The sequence below is a fragment of the Tachypleus tridentatus genome, chromosome 10 (genome assembly GCF_004210375.1).
Source record: "Tachypleus tridentatus isolate NWPU-2018 chromosome 10, ASM421037v1, whole genome shotgun sequence".
Taxonomy (NCBI): domain Eukaryota; kingdom Metazoa; phylum Arthropoda; class Merostomata; order Xiphosura; family Limulidae; genus Tachypleus; species Tachypleus tridentatus.
In genome coordinates this window covers 93,848,642-93,867,765 of record NC_134834.1, presented here as the reverse complement: position 1 = coordinate 93,867,765, position 19,124 = coordinate 93,848,642, and the positions used below count along the sequence as shown (strand labels likewise).

At 35.4% G+C, this 19,124-nt stretch overlaps 1 protein-coding gene across 1 annotated transcript in view; it reads right to left on the bottom strand.

Moving 5' to 3' along the window:
- The window catches only part of LOC143229891 (homeobox protein cut-like 1), a 47,442-nt gene extending 29,001 nt beyond the window's left edge, over nucleotides 1-18,441 (bottom strand). The window contains exon 1 of the mRNA XM_076462758.1: nucleotides 17,151-18,441. Coding sequence (XP_076318873.1) covers nucleotides 17,151-17,820 — 670 coding nt within the window. The 5' untranslated portion in view covers nucleotides 17,821-18,441. The remainder of the gene's footprint in view (nucleotides 1-17,150) is intronic.
- Nucleotides 18,442-19,124: the final 683 nt, after the last annotated feature.

Genomic DNA, 19,124 nt, shown 5'->3' with positions numbered 1-19,124 from the left:
TATGGTGCGGAGTCTCTCAATGAAAGAAAATGTCGAAGGTGGTTTCAGAAGTTCAGATCAGGTGACTACAGCTTAAGTGATGCGCCACGTTCAGGTTGTTCTGTTGAGTTTAATGATGACTTGCTGCTGGCTGTACTTGATGAAGATTGTGCTGTAACAATTGAAGAACTAGCACAGAAGCTTAATTTAACCCATTCAACAGGTCACTGTCATCTGCAACAGCTTGGAAAAGTGTCAAGAATTGGAAAATGTGTCCCCCATGATTTGACAGAAGCCAACCTGAGAGCAAGAGTGGACATTTGCACTTCTCTGCACTATCGTGAACGTAACTCGCCTTTTTTGGACAGGTTAGTGACTGGAGATGAAAAATGGATATCTTATAAAAATGTTAAGCGCCGCAGACAATGGCTCAGTGCAGGTAAAGTGGCTAAAGCATAGCCCAAAATGGACTTCCGCCCCAGGAAAGTCTTGTTAAGCGTTTGGTGGGATATTGTTAGTGTGATCTGCTTTAAGTTGCTGCTACGCAATGTAACGATTACATCAGACTTCTGTTGTCAACAGTCAGAGCGCTTGAATGTTGCAATGAAATAAAAGAGGCCTGCTTTGATCAATCGTAATTGTGTTGTATTACACCAAGATAATGCATGGCCCCATACAGCAAGAATCACAACTGCAAAAATTTTAGAGCTAGACTGGGAAAAACTTCCACATCCTCCTGATTCTCCAGACCTAGTCCACTCCCATCTGATTATCATCTATTCCAAAGTTTGCAAAATTATCTTGATGGAAAAGAGCGCTTGGAGCACATGAAGATGTCAAAACTACCCTCGCTACGTTCTCTTCTTCCAAGCCCCAAGACTTTTACAGAAGTGGCATTCAGAAGCTTGTGAATCGTTGGCATGAAGTAATTAATAATAATGGAACATACATTATTGATTAAATAACATTAAAAGCGTTTAAAATCCTTTCTCTTTTTCTGAACCTAAAATCGGACATTACTTAAAGAATGACCTGATATAACAGGACACATTCCTGTTAAAGAATGCCTTTGTCCCCCAGTGAGACAGTAATAAGTTTACGGAATTATAATGCTAAAATCCGAGGTTTAATTTCTCGTAATGGTCATGGCAGATAACCTAATGTGGCCATTGCTCTAAAATAGACAAAACAGAGTTTTTATATGCTTATCGTAAAAAAGAAGATAAAATACAAATAGTACAATAAACTATGATCATTTGTATCCATAATTATTTTCTGTATTTAAGACTAACTAGATGCTGTGTTAGTTTAAAACAAAAAAAAATTGTTTGTTTGTTTGCTCGTTTTTGAAATTCGCACAAAACTACACGAGGGTTATTTGTACTAGCCATCACTAATTTAGCTGTGTAAGACTAGAGAAAAGGTTTTTCATTAATTTGGTTAAAGGTTAGAATATTACTCTGTCTTAAACAAGTCATATCTATGACGAACAATAACATAACTATAACAATTACGAGATAAAAAACAATAAACATAAATACTTTAACATTTTGAATACTTTTAACAGTACGTACGAAACTTTTTACGCAGTTGCACACGAAGTAGTTACCGGTTAACAACAATGAAATACCTCACTAAAATACACATATGTACCTCAAGCAGCATTCACACAAAAAAATAGTAAAATATATCAATTTCACCTTTTGTCAGTCACAGTTGAATAAAAACACACGAATATTTCGTGACAGCAATTTAGTTTTGAAAGGATAGAAGTTTTTCTCTATTAGAATGTTCAGGGATATTATTATACCCTTTGGTCTCGCTGACGATAATTTGTTTTTTACATTCTTAAAATATTAAATTTTAGCTGGAAAGGGTGGTTCTATGTTGTCCAGTGTACTTAAGGAATTAGGATTGGAAAATGGGGAAATGATAGAAGCAGAGGCACGTGTAAAAAGGTCAAAAAGAAGGTCAAGGCCGATGATGTGACGTCATTAAGAAGAATAGAAGAAACAAGTCTACAAAAGTTCCATTAAGTATACTCAAACATGGCACTGTACATCTAACAATAGCTAGCCCAGAAGTGTAGTTTTAATTCCAAAAGACTCTGTCGTAAGACTGTCATGTCCTAGGTACATCAGTGCCCACTTTCTACATTCCCTAATCCATCTAACATATGAGGACGATGGAATCTCACCATCCGTTTTAACAGTTTGATTATGCATGAATCCTCAGGCGCTCTTAAGTTTTCGTATGAAATAGCATGACTTATTGCAGGTCTCTTTTAGAATGATCCTGGTGTCCCAACTTGATCCATATTTCTTTGCTTTCCAATACAACTTAGTACAGAGGGTATTACTGTCTTGAAAATTCTAAATACACGATCTGAAAAAATCTTTATGAATATCTCTTGTCGGAAACGGTTTGTATAAGCCTTTCCCAAAAGCAATTTTAATGGCAGCACACTATCAACAAACTGTAAATAATTTATAATGTAGGGTTTAATGTATTCCTTTCTACCGTGACTATATTGGCTGTTGTTGTCATGGGATGTGCTGAATTGCAAATTCAAAATCGTTTTACTATAGGGTAATCAACCTTCTGTAATACAATATCTCGAAGTTAAGCGTGCATAAAGTTGATAAAGTGAACGCTCTTAAGTAAAGATCAAAGAAATAAACTGTGTCCTTCCTAGATTGGGAAAAACAACAACAGTGTTTTGTATATCAAGGGTATAACCTTAAACGAAGACTAGTTTATTAGAAATGGTTACAGTATTTTAATTAATAGTTTCTTGTGACGCCCCTGTTGGCTCAGCGGTAAGTCAATAGATACATAACTCTGAATATAGAGTTTTGATACCCGTGATACGCAGAGGACAGATAGCCCGTTGTGTAACTTTGTGCTTTACTGCAAAAGACAGACACAGGAGCCGAAAGAATTGTTTTATTTACAAAGCATCACTCGTTTATTCTTTACTTATCTGCATTCTATTCGTGATCAGTTACACCCTGTTTTAGTACTCATATAAACTATATAAATTCACGAAGATAAGTGAATTTTAGTAAGATATATCTAGAAATACTTATAAACAAATTCATTTTCTGGTAAAAGGAATCAAACAACGTCACAATACAACACATTATTTATAAAATATTGTGGGCAAATCCACAAATAACGCTATGGATTCCCAATCACATGGTGAAACACTAACTACCTTAAACGTATGACACTTTGACCCTTTCACTGGAGTTTAGAATAACGGAAAATGTCAAAGGTACATAAAGAAAACCGAAAACGTGTACGTGACGTCACGCTTGCTCCTATATGAGGCCTTTTATGTCTTTTTCACGTTTCATTGATTTACTGTAGTTAATGACAGACACATCAGATGTTGATAACGCTTGATACATCCACGATAAGTACTTGGCAACCAGTTTCCTTCACGGTTTACATTAAAACAGTGAATTTGGAGTTACCAATTTTCTATTTCCAGACACAAGAATTCCAATGAAAATATAATATAACGTTTATGCATCACCACTCGTTAGATTTACTAGAATTTGGGATATTTTATAAAGAATTCGAACGTTGAAACATAAACGTTTCGGTAGAAGTTTTTCTTTTAACAAAATATGGTATTTTTCATTTTGTGGTTAAAAACAATTTAGTTTTAATTAAGGTACATAACATTGACAATTTCTCCACTTTTTCATATAATATTGCCCCCCAGTGGCACAGCAGCATGTCTGCGACCTCACACTGCTATAAACCGGATTTCAATACCCGTGATAGGCAGAGTGCAGATAGCCCATTATGCAGCTTTGTGCTTAGTTCTAAAGACCCACTCATATAATCTTGAATGAAGATACTATGAAAGCTAGTTTTATAAACTGATATAATTATTATTTTTATTATACATAATTATTACTTTTATTATTAAATTTTAATGGAAATCTAAGCATTCCATCATTGAAAATTATAATTTCATTCAACTCTAATGTAAGTTATATTGACTCAGTTTAGGTGACATAATTAACAAAATCATAATAAGATATAACTTACTTTATTTACATATCACAACTCTCCACGCTTTCAACTTTGACCTTTCTATAACAAGAGTATAACTAAATTAGACACACTATTGTTCCTATATTCACATAGACTATACTATTGTTCCTATATTCACATAGACTATACTATTGTTCTATGAATATCTAGCTGAACTTTGTCACATACTAAATAAGACGTAATTTTGTACGTGTTTCTATATATATTCTAATAACTGACATCATTAAAGTTCAACAATTACCTATTTTTAGATGCTTACAGAATTAGTTATTAAAATATCACATATCGTATACAGCATCACTAAATTGGACAGACATGGTACATGTCCTAAAGTTTTTTACCCATGCAGGCTAAAACACTCGACTCTTAATCTGAGGATCGAGAGTTCGAATCCCCGTTACACGAAGCATGCTCGCCTTTTCAGCCGTGGAGGCGTTATAATGTGCGGTCAATCCCTCTATTCGTTGGTAAAAGAGTAATCCAAAAGTTGGCGGTGGATGGTGATGACTAGCTGCCTTCTCTCCAGTCTTACACTGCTAAATTAGGGTCGGCTAGCGCAGATAGTCCACGAGTAGCTAGGCGCGAAATTTTAAAGAAACAAATATAAAGCTTTACATGCGACACCTCGCATTTGGTGCTATATAACAACCTCGGATTTGGTGCTATATAATAACCTCGGATTTGGTGCTATATAATAACCTCGGATTTGGTGCTATATAATAACCTCGGATTTGGTGCTATATAATAACCTCGGATTTGGTGCTATATAATATTGCTAAAGAGGCTTGAACGCATTAGGTGTTCTTGAGTTAAGAGCCGAAAATTCCATTAGCAGCTACAACACTCAATAAATTATCTAATACACAGTAATTATGAACGTTTTCAGTCTGCCTGTTCGTAATAAATAAGATTATTTCTTATTAATTGTGATAATTATCGTAAACTTTTAATAAGTGTTTTGGTAAAAATTAAATAATTATTATGCATCTCTCACGATTCAAGTAATATATTTGTTTGTTTCACAAAGTTACATAAATGCTGGTTGTATTAACCGTCCTCAATTCTGGACTGATTTGCTAGAGGAAAGGCAACCAGTCGACAACAACCACAACTGTCCTCCTGTATGTCAGAATAGCGAAATTTGCCCTTCACTAACAACAACCATTACTGTTTTCCTGTCTATCAGAATAAAGAGATTTGCCTTTCACTAGCAACGACCACTACTGTCCTTCTGTCTGTCAGAATAATGAGATTTGCCCATCACTAATAACAACCACTACTGTTCTTCTGTCTACCAGAATAATGAGATTTGCCTTTCAATAACAACAACCACTACTGTCCTCCTGTCTATCAGAATAATGAAATTTGCCCTTCACTAGCAACAACCACTACTGTCCTTCTGTCTATCAGAATAATGAAATTTGCCCTTCACTAGCAACAACCACTACTGTCCTTCTGTCTGTCATAATGAGATTTGCCTTTCACTAACAACAACCACTACTGTCCTCCTGTCTATCAGAATAATGAAATTTGCCCTTCACTAGCAACAACCACTACTGTCCTTCTGTCTATCATAATGAGATTTGCCTTTCACTAACAGCAACCACTACTGTCCTCCTGTCTATCAGATTAATGAAATTTGCTCTTTACTAACTATAACCACTACTGTCCTTTTGTTTATCAGAATAATGAAATTTGCCCATCACTAGCAACAATCACTACTGTCCTTTTGTCTATCAGAATAATGAATTTGCCCATCACTAGCAATAACCACTACTGTCCTCCTGTCTATCAGAATAATGAGATTTGCTCTTTACTAACAATAACCACTACTGTCCTCCTGTCTATCAGAATAATGAAATTGCCCATCACTAGCAATAACCACTACTGTCCTCCTGTCTATCAGAATAATGAGATTTGCTCTTTACTAACAATAACCACTACTGTCCTCCTGTCTATCAGAATAATGAGATTTGCTCTTTACTAACAATAACCACTACTGTCCTCCTGTCTATCAGAATAATGAGATTTGCTCTTTACTAACAATAACCACTACTGTCCTCCTGTCTATCAGAATAATGAGATTTGCTCTTTACTAACAATAACCACTACTGTCCTCCTGTCTATCAGAATAATGAGATTTGCTCTTTACTAACAATAACCACTACTGTCCTCCTGTCTATCAGAATAATGAGATTTGCTCTTTACTAACAATAACCACTACTGTCCTTCTGTCTATCAGAATAATGAGATTTGCTCTTTACTAACAATAACCACTACTGTCCTCCTGTCTATCAGAATAATGAGATTTGCTCTTTACTAACAATAACCACTACTGTCCTCCTGTCTATCAGAATAATGAGATTTGCTCTTTACTAACAATAACCACTACTGTCCTCCTGTCTATCAGAATAATGAGATTTGCTCTTTACTAACAATAACCACTACTGTCCTCCTGTCTATCAGAATAATGAGATTTGCTCTTTACTAACAATAACCACTACTGTCCTCCTGTCTATCAGAATAATGAGATTTGCTCTTTACTAACAATAACCACTACTGTCCTCCTGTCTATCAGAATAATGAGATTTGCTCTTTACTAACAATAACCACTACTGTCCTCCTGTCTATCAGAATAATTAGATTCGCCCTTACTCCATGACGGCCTCGAAATATACAGCTTGGATTTACGGATATAACAATAACTATGTTTTCACGAAACGCCATAAATCCAGATATTCCCAGCTAAATAAACAAAACACATGACATTGTTAGTGAAAAATAAGTTATTATTTATTATGAAAAGAATCTCTTTCCATGATTGAAAAAAAAACCCAACAAGAAACCGTATTATAATAATCTGGTTATTGTTCAATTCAGAGCAAAAATAATATATTGTTAACATGTCCTAAGTGTGAGAAAAATATATTTTGGTGTCGTACATTTTTTACTGCTGAACTACATACCTTTGTATTTTAACGTATTTTGGGGGATATATTATGAGTTTGGCTCCTGCTAATTATATTATCCCAAAATTACAATTCCAGTATTAAAGGCATACAACAGGTGTGTATCAAAATACGTGCTTTCCTCAAGTATAATAAAATTTATGGAATAAAATAATCATATGTATGGATATATATGCATACATATACTATGTAAATCAGTTAAGAGACAAGTGGGTATTATATTACTTTGCAAGGCTACATAATATGTTATTTGTTCTCTGCTCACCACGGGTATCGAAACTCGTTTTAAATATTGTGAGCTCCCAGACTTGTCGCTGAGCTACTGTGACAATCTCGGGCAAGTCTTTTATGGTGACGGGTGGTGCTGGCTGACTGCTCTCCCTCTGATCAGTAGTTTAAACTGAACCATAGGGGTGTCTAGTCAGATCTTCAGGATAAAAATACTAGTACCAAAAATCCATTAAACAGCAGTCAATGTACAGCTAAGAAAATCAGATACATTAACAGGCACAATCTCCGGCTTTAGCATATTATATTGAAGATAAGTGTGTTCCACTCTTGAAGGTGGAGAAATCTAGTTTTGCACTCAATTTGAAAACGTCTTATTCAACCTGAGTAAGGCAACTAAAATGTTATTCATTTTCATACATATGAAGTGTTTATACTTTCAAGAATTCGATTACACAAGTTCCTAAGGACTACGATAAAGATGAATAAGTTACAGATACAAAACATTCACTTCACTCCTCAGCTGATCAGCATCTTCACAAGTGAACACTGTTGAACACAACTATCTTTAAAGGCGTCATAGTCCAATGATGTTACTTACATTTTGTTTTTAAATATTCTCTCGCATGCATATAAGCCTTTCCATTAGATTCTTGGTGTAATATACAGAAACGTTGCTTCAATGTTTATGTCGTTTTAAAGACACCAATAAACAATATAAAATCTTCAGTAAACCTACATGCTTTTACGATAAACCAAGGGGCCCGGCATGGCCAAGTGCGTTAAGGCGTGCGACTCGTAATCTGAGAGTCGCGGGTTCGCATCCCCGTCGCGCCAAACATGCTCGCCATTTCAGCCGTGAGGGCGTTATAATGTGACGGTCAATCCCACTATTCGTTGGTAAAAGAGTAGCCCAAGAGTTGGCGGTGGGTGGTGATGACTAGCTGCCTTCCCTCTAGTCTTACACTGCTAAATTAGGGACGGCTAGCACAGATAGCCCTCGAGTAGCTTTGTGCGAAATTCAAAATACACACAAACGATAAACCAAGAGATTGACTTCCATGAATTTTTGTCCCTTAGTAGCACAGCGGCATGTCTGAGGACTTACATCGCTAGAAATCAGGTTTCGATACCCGTAGTGGACAGAGCACAGATAGTTCACTGTGTATTTTTTTGCTTAATTCCAAAACAAATCGTGAATTTCTCCAACTATTGAAACCTATATTTCATCCATGTTCCACAATAACTCGACTGTTTAGAAAATCACTTTTCATGTCTTATGTGCTCTGCAAAGTTTCTAAAAAAGAAAACTTCAGAAACTGACGAAATAAAAATAATATTTATATCATATCTCACGATATGAAATGGGATCTCATATCTTAGAATTTTCCAAACAATTCTGTTCATAGGAAGGAACTTTGTACTTTTTTCATTATATTTGTTACACTCTAATAAGAAAAATCTGCGTGAGCTACAGACATACAAAACACTTATAAAATGTTTTCAGAACGTGGACTTACGTCAGACAGTTAAGACATTCAAAGTTAAGACATTGTAGTTTGATTTCTTAATTTCTTTGTTTGTTTTTGAATTTCACACAAAGCTACTCGAGGGCTATCTGTGCTAGCCGTCCCTAATTTTGCAGTGTAAGACTAGATGGAAGGCAGCTAGTCATCACCACCCACCGCCAATTCTTGGGCTACTCTTTTACCAACGAATAGTGGGATTGACCGAACATTATAACGCCCCCACGGCTGAAAGGGCGAGCATGTTTGGCGCGACGGGGATTAATTTCTTAAACTGAATATTTTTCGTAAACCGAGAAGACCAGCATGATGAATGTCTGTTCTCAATTAATCGAGCGTAAACCATTGCTTGTTGAAAAACTATGAATCAGGTTTCCCATCAAAAGGTGTGTCTCATTTAAGATTATATTCGTGGTAACCAATTAGCAACAAGAGAAAAAAATTGCTTGAGGATTTCTGGTTTATATAACAACGCTAACTGGAGAAAAAAAAATTTCGTTTGCAAAACTTGACCTTTAAACAAATATTGCCTGGATAAAATTTGTTACATGTTTGTAAGATTGTTATGAAAACTACGGGGAAATGAATTACGAAGTTTTAAATTTTCGTCACTAATTTCTAGTAAAAGTTCGGAGTAGTAGCCAATCTAATGTCAAAAATGACAAGCTTTTCCATAGCTCTAACGGTACGCATTAGCTAAATGTAATGAAAATAAGTGATAGAGGGGGAAAAGGACCCACGCATTCAAATATTCTGAATGGCGTCTCTTCCCTGATTACGTGCATGGTTTGTACTATTTGTCGCGTGAGCGTTGGCGCCCCACGTCTTTGTCCACTCCTCCATCAACAATGATTTTGTTTTTAAATTCATAGTAGGAGTAAAGCCTCGCCGAAAATATATTTCAGTGCATTTCCAAGGCATGCACTAGCAAGAAATATTTAAAAAAAAAACTAACCGAAAAACGTCCCAGGCCTTTAGTAACTATGAATTCGAAATTGAAATCAAATGCTATGTTACTCTGACAGAATAAAATATTTCATTTGTTGTTGTTGTTTTCTCCATGAATATATAAATTACTTGATTTCATATTCAAATCTTTATGCTGCCATTTCTGCAAAGAAAGTTGTGTGGCTACTGAAAAAATATTAATAGTTTTCTTTTGTATGTTGAAGAAAGGGATCATCTGTATATAAGATAGAGAAAAATGAATAAAAACAATACAAAAGTATTCTTACATTTTATTTCACAATAGAAATCGTATAAAATCCCCACCTTGTTCCCAATAACTCAGCGGTAAATCTGAGGGCTTAAAACGCTAAAAATCGGATTCCAATGCCAGTAGTAGGCATAATACAGAGAGCCCATTACCTAGCTCTGTGCTCTAAAACAAAGAAGCAAATAATCCGTAACTCTAAGGAAAATATTTTATCTAAATATGGTATGCCTTACATCACAAGTTGGGTAGTGTATGGATAAAGAAGAAAAGTTATTCATCCTAAAATGTACTTTGACCTGAGCATATATATACATATTTGTCATCATGGGAATTACCAAATAATATATGTTATTCTTTTATATAATCTAAAGTTAAATCTTAATACTGATTCTATTCTGTTTTAGATTAATCTACAAATGGTTTGACGCCAACATTTTAATGTTCTTCATTAAAACGAACGTTGTTAGAACAAGTTGTAGTAAACAATGGATTTTCTAACAATAAGTTGTTTTAGCGAACAAACGTTAACACTTGGAACAAGTAGTAGTAAACAATGGATTTTCTAACAATGAGTTGTTTTAGCGAACAAACGTTATCACTTGGAAGAAGTAGTAGTAAACAATGGATTTTCTAACAATGAGTTGTTTTAGCGAACAAACGTTAACACTTGGAACAAATAGTAGTAAACAATGGATTTTCTAACAATGAGTTGTTTTAGCGAACAAACGTTAACACTTGGAACAAGTAGTAATAAACAAAGGATTTTCTAACAATACGTTGTTTTAGTGAACCGAGCATAGACTTCTATTGCCTCTCACATATTTTGTTTGTTTATCATGTAACCTTTAGTAACAACTGTAATAAAAAGTAAACTGACGTAATATTTACTTCACTGGTTACTCAATATTCACATCGAACGTTTCTAATTTCATTTTCGATAAGAAGATAAGAAAAAAAAGTAAAATATTACGCTCGTGATTTGCGAGGTAATTGACAACAAATCCATGCTGTTTAAATATTTTACTGTTATTCTTAAAATGTACAAAACACTTATAAAAAATTAGGCCTTTTACAATAAATAAACTTTACGCTGCTTTGTTGCGACTAGAAGTTGTTAATCCCACGAGTTTTCTTCCGAGTGCAATTAATTGGTTCAAACACATTGGACTCTTAAAATACAATCGCTCAAGGCGAACATTTGAAAATGTCAGACAAAAATTTTACCACCTTAGTACGCAAAATATTTCTTCCCAAAAGCAAACTCCAGTTAGTTACCAGAAAATAACTTATTACCTTTTTTTTTTTCCAGTGAAGAGAATACGAGAGAAAAACGTATTTCGTCATAAAGTATACAAAGTGCATTTGGTGAAAAACAAGCTAAGAAACGTTCTGAATAATCTGCTGCTTGTTAATCCCGTGTTACCATAGAAACTGCTACTTCAGGCTATAGCTTAAAACTCACGCACGCAGTTAGTGATGTCAAACAAGCTGTGTGTGTAAGCACGTGCAATCGGCTTTTACACTCGTTTCAGAACTGTATATGTATTTGTTTATTCAACTAACTTAATTTAATATTCAAATACTCACACACTCTTATTGGAGTACTTGTGTTTAAATGACTCGCTTTCTGAACTAATGCACGTCTCTAAACGCATAGTCCTTATTCTATATGAATAGAATGAATCAGAAACGTCTACAAAACACAACATTAAAAATCATCCCGTGGTTCTAAAAAAGACAAGCAATATATTAGGACAGGAATTTCCACTTGGTACGCGCGAATGAGTTGTAAGTCATTTCTACCCACCTAATAAATAAAAAATTTCTAACACTTATCAAGTAATAAGTGTAAATAAAGAAGATGCGTGATGGTGGTACCTTAATATCTCAGATGAGAAATAAAATATATACATGATTTACTCTCATTTCTTTGGGTCATTATCAGAAATGCACGCAATCTTCAATTCGAGGACTTAAATGTGTTTCCGAACATAGTTTTTTAACCTGCTTTGAGACGAAATTAAGAAAGCTTATGTAAACGAACTTAAAACACACATCAGAAAAAAATTTGTATATCAGACAGAAATTCAAAACTAAAACTCGATATTACCGTTGCAATCATACGGTAGAGATAAAACTAGTAACATAATAATAATGTCATCAAATCACATAAGAAAATTAATAACTTATACAAACTTATCAAGTAGGCCTGCCCCCCAGTGGCTCAGTGGTATGTCTGCGCACTTACAACGCTAAAAACCGGGTTTCGATACCCGTGGTGGGCAGAGCACACGTAGCCCATTGTGTAGCTTTGTGCTTACTACAAAACAACAAACAAGCCTCTTATGTTGTGTTTTTTTTTCTAATTATTCTTATGAAGATTTGTTTTCGACAGTTTATCTTTTGAAAATTAATTGTATGATATCAAATAAGAATATAACTGTTTTTACAGACATAAATAAAACGTTTCGTTTCCATACATATACCATTAATAAAATAGAGCAATAAAGGTTTGTTGGAAACAAAAATATATATAATATATATGCTATATAATTACTAAAACACCAATACAGTTTTAAAATTACAACTCTTTTTACAAAATGTGGATGTATGCAACAATGATTATCTACATTTTCATTGAATAAAACAAAAACAAAATGACTCGTAACAACGTTTTCGAAAGCTTAAAATAATTTACTTGGTCTAAGAATTCGCAGTAAATGTAATTTTTATAATAGATAAAACATTACAAAAACAAACATAAAACTAATAGTTCTACAATGGATGAGGAACCATAAGACAAAAGTCTGGGAGTGAACAGGTGTTTTAATATACAGTAGATCATCAACACACAACTATGAGGCACTAAAATGTTATAGAAATAAAGAAAATCTTAAAACGTTAATTTCTATTAAGTAGAAATATAACAACAAATATATCATTTTATTTATGTTCGCGTCAAATATATGTAATATGATGATTATATTTCTTATCTAATCATGTGACGTTCATTTTGAATTTCACTCAAAAGAGACGAGGGCTGTCTGTGCTGGCCGTCCGGAGTTTGTCAGTGGAAAATTACCACTACTCACTGCCAACGAATAGTGGGATTAACCGTTACATTATAACGCCTCCACGACTAAAAGGTGCGCGCATGTTTGGTGTGACGAGGATTCGAACCAATGACCCTCAGATTGTGACTAGAGTCCCATGACCACCTGGCCATTCGGGTGCACAATTCGTATAGATAATCATAAGTGCATTATGAGTACAATTAAGTGCATTGGTAAAGAGTTATTCTTCTTGGGGATTGAGTAATAAAATAAAAGTAAGGAACTTTTACTTTCGGTTTCGTTGCGTAGATTTGAGGTAGAAAATAATATATTCTAGAGAAACAAACACATGTAGCGTATAAAAACATTTAAGATAGTAACAAAAGAAGTTTGCTCATTTATTATGCTTTGTGAATACAAGAATATAAGTTCTACTGCTGTCATCATAAATAATTAACATGTAAGTGGCATCATGATATTTTGGGACATGTTAAAAATAAACACATGAACAAAGCTCGAATTGCAGAAAATAAGGATAATATAAATTATGAATGTTATAATCAAGAATCTATATCTAAAACTAGGGATATACATTTAACTTTTACAGGTATCTTAAGATTATCGCTATACAGTTATCTTATAACCAAAGTATAAGAGTATGAAAGAATCTTTTGTTTCAAATATTACTTGCATGGACAGTTGGTTTAGGCAATCGACTCGTAATCTGAAGGTCGCGGGTTCGAGTCCCGGTCGCATCAAACATGCTCGCCCTTTCAGCCGTGGGGACATTATAATGTGACGGTCGTTGATAAAAGAGTAGCTGAAGATTTGGCGATGATTCGCTGCCTTCCCTCTAGTTTTACAGCTAAATTATGGACAGCTAACGCAGATAGCCCTCGTGTAGCTTTGCACGAAATTAAAAAAACAAACAATTCCTTTCAAATTTCACGGCCCAGTATGGCCAAGTGGTTAGAGCGCTTTACTCGATGGTTCGAATCCCCCTTCACACCAACCATAGTCGTCTTTCAACCGTGGGGTCGTCACAATGGTATGGTCAATCCCACTATTTGATAGTGGGTGGTGTTGACTGGGTGCCTTCTCTATAGTTTTACACTGCTGAATTAGAGATGGCTAACGCAAATTAGCCTCGTGTAGCTTTCCGCGAAATTCGAAAAACAAACAATCGACATCCACACGAAAGTTTGATTTATTCTGTGAATTGCAAAATGATTTGTAAACAAAGACAGTGTGTGAGAATGACATAATGAATATACTTACAATATTACATAGAACGTATATATATTAAATAAAACAACTGAAATATGAAGTCTGCGTAATCATTTTAATATAACATAAAATGAATAAATATTACATTTGTGAATAGATATTGTAGATTATGCAGATGTGTGTCTCCTTTCTTACAGCAAAGCCACATCGGGAGATCTGCTGTATCCACCGAAGTTAAGCGAATCCCTGATTTTAGCGTTGTAAATCCATAGAAAACTTCTTTGAAATCTGCATTTTATTTAAATAGCTAAAGCCCTGATGAACAAAACAATTTCTTATAGAGGTGCGGCCCGGCATGGCCAAGCGTGATAAGGCGTGTGACTCGTAATCTGAGGGTCGGGGGTTCGCATCCCCGTCGCGCCAAACATGCTCGCCATTTCAGCCGTGGGAACGTTATAATGTGACAGTTCATCCCACTATTCGTTGGTAAAAGAGTAGCCCAAGAGTTGACGGTGGGTGGTGATGAATAGCTGCCTTCCCTCTAGTCTTACACTGCTAAATTAGAGACGGCTAGCACAGATAGCCCTCGAGTAGCTTTGTGCGAAATTCAAAAAACAAAACAAACAAGCCTTCTTTTATATAAAATATTGACAGCTCTTGTATAAACAGTAGAATTATCTTTCTCTTTACATGTTTTTAATACAATATATTGGCAGTTCTTGTATAACACGCAGCAGTAGAATAATATATCTACCTACCTTGTATAAAATAATGGCTGTTCTTGTATAACATGCAACATTAGAATTATACATCAAACTATATTTCTTCATTTTGTATAAAATATTGACAGTTCTTCTATAATATGTAACAGTAAAATTATAAATAGGGTGGGGAGGTGTGATATTATACATCCTACAATATGGAGTATGAATATATATGGATATATACAATATGGAATATGATATATGTTTAGGAATAAAATGTTTTGAAACTTTTTATACAGATATAATGTTTAGCAACATGATATAGTTCAATGACCACGTTCAATCTCGAACTTATTAATTATTAATAAGTACTTCTGAGTAAACGTAAAGTGTGTAAGAATATATCAACCATATTATATATGCTCTTTCGAACAAAACACAATTTCTATAGAGGTGCAAAAGAATATCCTATGAAATAATGGAATTTTTCAGCTGAAAACCTAAATATGTTTTATGCAACTGATAACTGATAGCACGTCTGTGTGGCTTGTGATATTTCTTATAACAGTAGCATAATAAAGATATAAAAAGCCAGTTGACTTGATTCAGCAAAATTAACGAACTGTGAGTAGAAATGACATACCTACCTGATACGTAAAAGTTATAACCAATTAAATTTTGCTGTGATTTGGTTTGGTAATAAGACATAAATGTCATAGAGTGAGAAGTTTATGAATATTGTGTTCTACTTCGCTCTTGAAAAGTATGAAAAACTAAATCAGAAATGGTAAATGTCATAAATGCATTATTCTGAATTTCGCGCAAAGCTACACGAGGGCTATCCGCGATAGTCATCCCTAATTTAGCAGTGTAAGACTAGAGGAAAGGCAGCTAGTCATTGGGCTACTCGTTTATCAACGAATAGCAGGATTGATCGCCACATATAACGCTTTCACGACTGAAAGGGCGAGCATGTTTAGTGTAACGGGGATTCGAACCCGCGACCCTCGGATTACGAGTCGAGCGCCTTAACCAGGCCAATGTGTTATTAAACTCACAACAAATAAAATTATTTTTAAATATGTGAACACAGCAAAACGATCCTTCAAAGAAACTGAAGAAAGCTTTATTAAGCTGTGCATTCAGTCTTTAATTTGTTAAAAGTAGAAAGAACAGCAATAATGTTGCTATAATATAATCAAAAAATAAAACTTACGAATTTCTGAATTTGAGTTACTTGTTTGCTATCTACGCCTGACTGGTTAATTTTTTTAACAACGTTTAGCCCTAACACGTTTTGTTCAAATTTTTACGAGGGTTTATTCTATAAGTGAAATGCATATTGAACATCTGTCTTTCCTCGAAAAGGTTTTTCTGGAAGCTATGTTGTCTTTGTTTCAACATTGTAATTTCTGAAAACTCTAGAACGTATTTCGATTGATGTTGTTTACCTGATGAAGTTCTTTTATTTTATATGACTTTTAAACTAAGCTCTCAATGAAGCTATGGGAAAAGTGTACAAATTAGTCTTAGCAAGATGCAGACAAACTTACTCAGTCTGGATGCAGTTTGTAAACATCACTACCACTATAAACCACTATAACTATGACTGTATTTTACTGGTAAAAATTACTCGCGTATTACGATATACGGAATACTGTGTTTTACTCGTAAAAATTACTCGCGTATTACGACATACAGAATACTGTGTTTTACTGGTAAAAATTACTCGCGTATTACGATATACGGAATACTGTGTTTTTGTACATCCACAAGTACGTGCAATCAAATAATGATATTTTCATATAATATTTTTAAGTAGAGAACGTGATGTTGGCTGTTACTGAAGCATCAAAGTGTGGCCTTCCTAGCGTACAGCAACACTAAATACACATTTCAAATGTTTTAGTGACACAAGCATTGGCAAGCTTGCCCTCCAAATGTGTTTCATTATTTGTGTCACAAATAATTATGCATATAGTATAAGACAAGAGTAATTATTCACTATGGTAATTAAGAAATTAGCCACAAATGTATAGTATTTCCTCACCAGAACAGCACTTTAGAAATATTTATTTTATTTATCTAAATAGCTTTCTTGTGAAATACTGATTAGTTGAGAAATCGATACGAAAGTATTTTACTTTTAGACTGTGTAGATAGAACGATAAACAGACCTGCTAGTCTTAATGCTGACATTCTCTGGAATTCTGGTTCTTCCAACCACATATACATTCTCCGGAAAGTTTCTCGACCGGACTTCAGCTTGCTCCAAGGTTTGGGGTTGCGTAGTAGGTCAGAAAGGGTTCCTTGTGAGCGACACAGAACACGTTGAGCGAAGATCGCCTGAGGAATGCTGTAACGTTTCAGTTCGGCACTTATTCTCTGAGCTAACTCTTTAGTATTAATTTCTTCTTCTACGTCATCTACAGCGGAGGACTTGGGGAGTGAAGTTGGAGAGATTTCTAAAGGTTTAACGGGGTTTGACATTGATAGGTTCTCGTCGCTATTGGACACATTTATTGTGGCAATAGCTACAAGGGGTTGTGAGATTGTCAACTCCACATTAGATGAAGCCGTTACGGTTACCGATTTAGTGTCTTCCTGCTCAGGTGTGGTCTCTGGACTGGTCAGTTGAACTGATGGAGGAGTCTCAGGAGCGTTCAGGCCGTTCAAAGTAGGCATCAGATTCGTGGGGGAGTGCAAACTGACAGGAGGACTCTGGGGAGGTTTCAAGTTTCGTGTCAGGTCTCGTAGACCATATGTATCGTATCCGTTGTTGGAGATTCCTTTTTTCAGGCGATTCGGGTCCGTCTTGAGAATAAGTTGGGGAGGGGATGCCCACATGAGTGGCTAAGGGGAGAAACCCATTGGTGTTCATCACAGCAATGGGTGAGGGATGTGCCGCTCCCAGAGTAGGGCTGATATTCATCACAGTCATGCCACCTGACTTATCGTATTGGTAACTACTCATGGTCATTCCTTGAAGTAGAACAAAGCTGCTACCTGCATGACCGTAATGGCTAAATTTATCAGACATAGTAGAGATTGGGGGTAGTGGTTGAAGTGGGGTCAATGTAGCGTAGCTGCTGCCAGATGAGAAATTTGGGGACATACGTCCAGTCAAAGTGTGGTATGGGGATCCGCTTAAAGCGCGAAAATCGGCCAAGTCCAACATGCTGGAATTCTCTGCTTCGTCGTCACCGTCAGAAGAGTGGGGAGCCAACAATTTTGTCGGCTCGGTAATAGTCTCTGACTCCACTGGTTCCGTCGACTCGTCGCCGTCCAGTTCGGCCAGGTTATCCATGATAAGATTGGCTTGATGTAGAAATTATAGTTTATCGACCGGTTTCACCTGCTAGGTTGGTTTCTTAGCTTTTACTGATTGGGTTTTTAACAGGATCAGGGGCTGGGAATGGACAAAGACGCGTCACCTTAATACACGGTCGCCATCTTCTCGTTATAAACACTGCGCACATCATTACGCGCATCCTCTCTAGCGCAGGCGTCACAGAATAGGTTTTTTGTTCGTTTGCTTCTGTGTAAGAAAGAAGCCCTGTTGAGACTAGTTATGAAATGAAATTGACAGGTTCTAAACTTATGATTCAGAACGTGTATTTGTAAACAATTAAATAAATATACTCTTGCTTTCGCTAAAAGCCATGCACTGAAAGTTGAAATCAACTGGTGTCGTTTAGATAAACATTCAGCACCGAAGAACCTCTGAAAACCACTACGATAGAGGATGGAAGAAACAACAGATTTTCCACTCTCCAAAGAAAGTAATATTGAGAACAGTCCAGTACAACAATAAACTAAGTAATTAATAGCAGTCGCTTCAGATGTATTTGAAATAAAGTAAACTCACACAGTAATATCACAATCCAACAAACATCATACCAAAAGCCCCGTATACAGTGTATTGAGTAGAGCCAACTTCGGTATTTTATATCAATCTATGGACTGATACAGCTTATGGCTGTATCATAAGCCGAAAAATTGAATAGACGTTTCTAAATTTTGTTTTTGCCTTAACTATTTAAAATAATCCAACTTATGATCACTATGGTTTCAACACATGCCGCGAACAATTACTACCTAATTATTGTTGTTAAATATAGTTTCTTGTCAAGTATTTTTGCTGTCTCTTT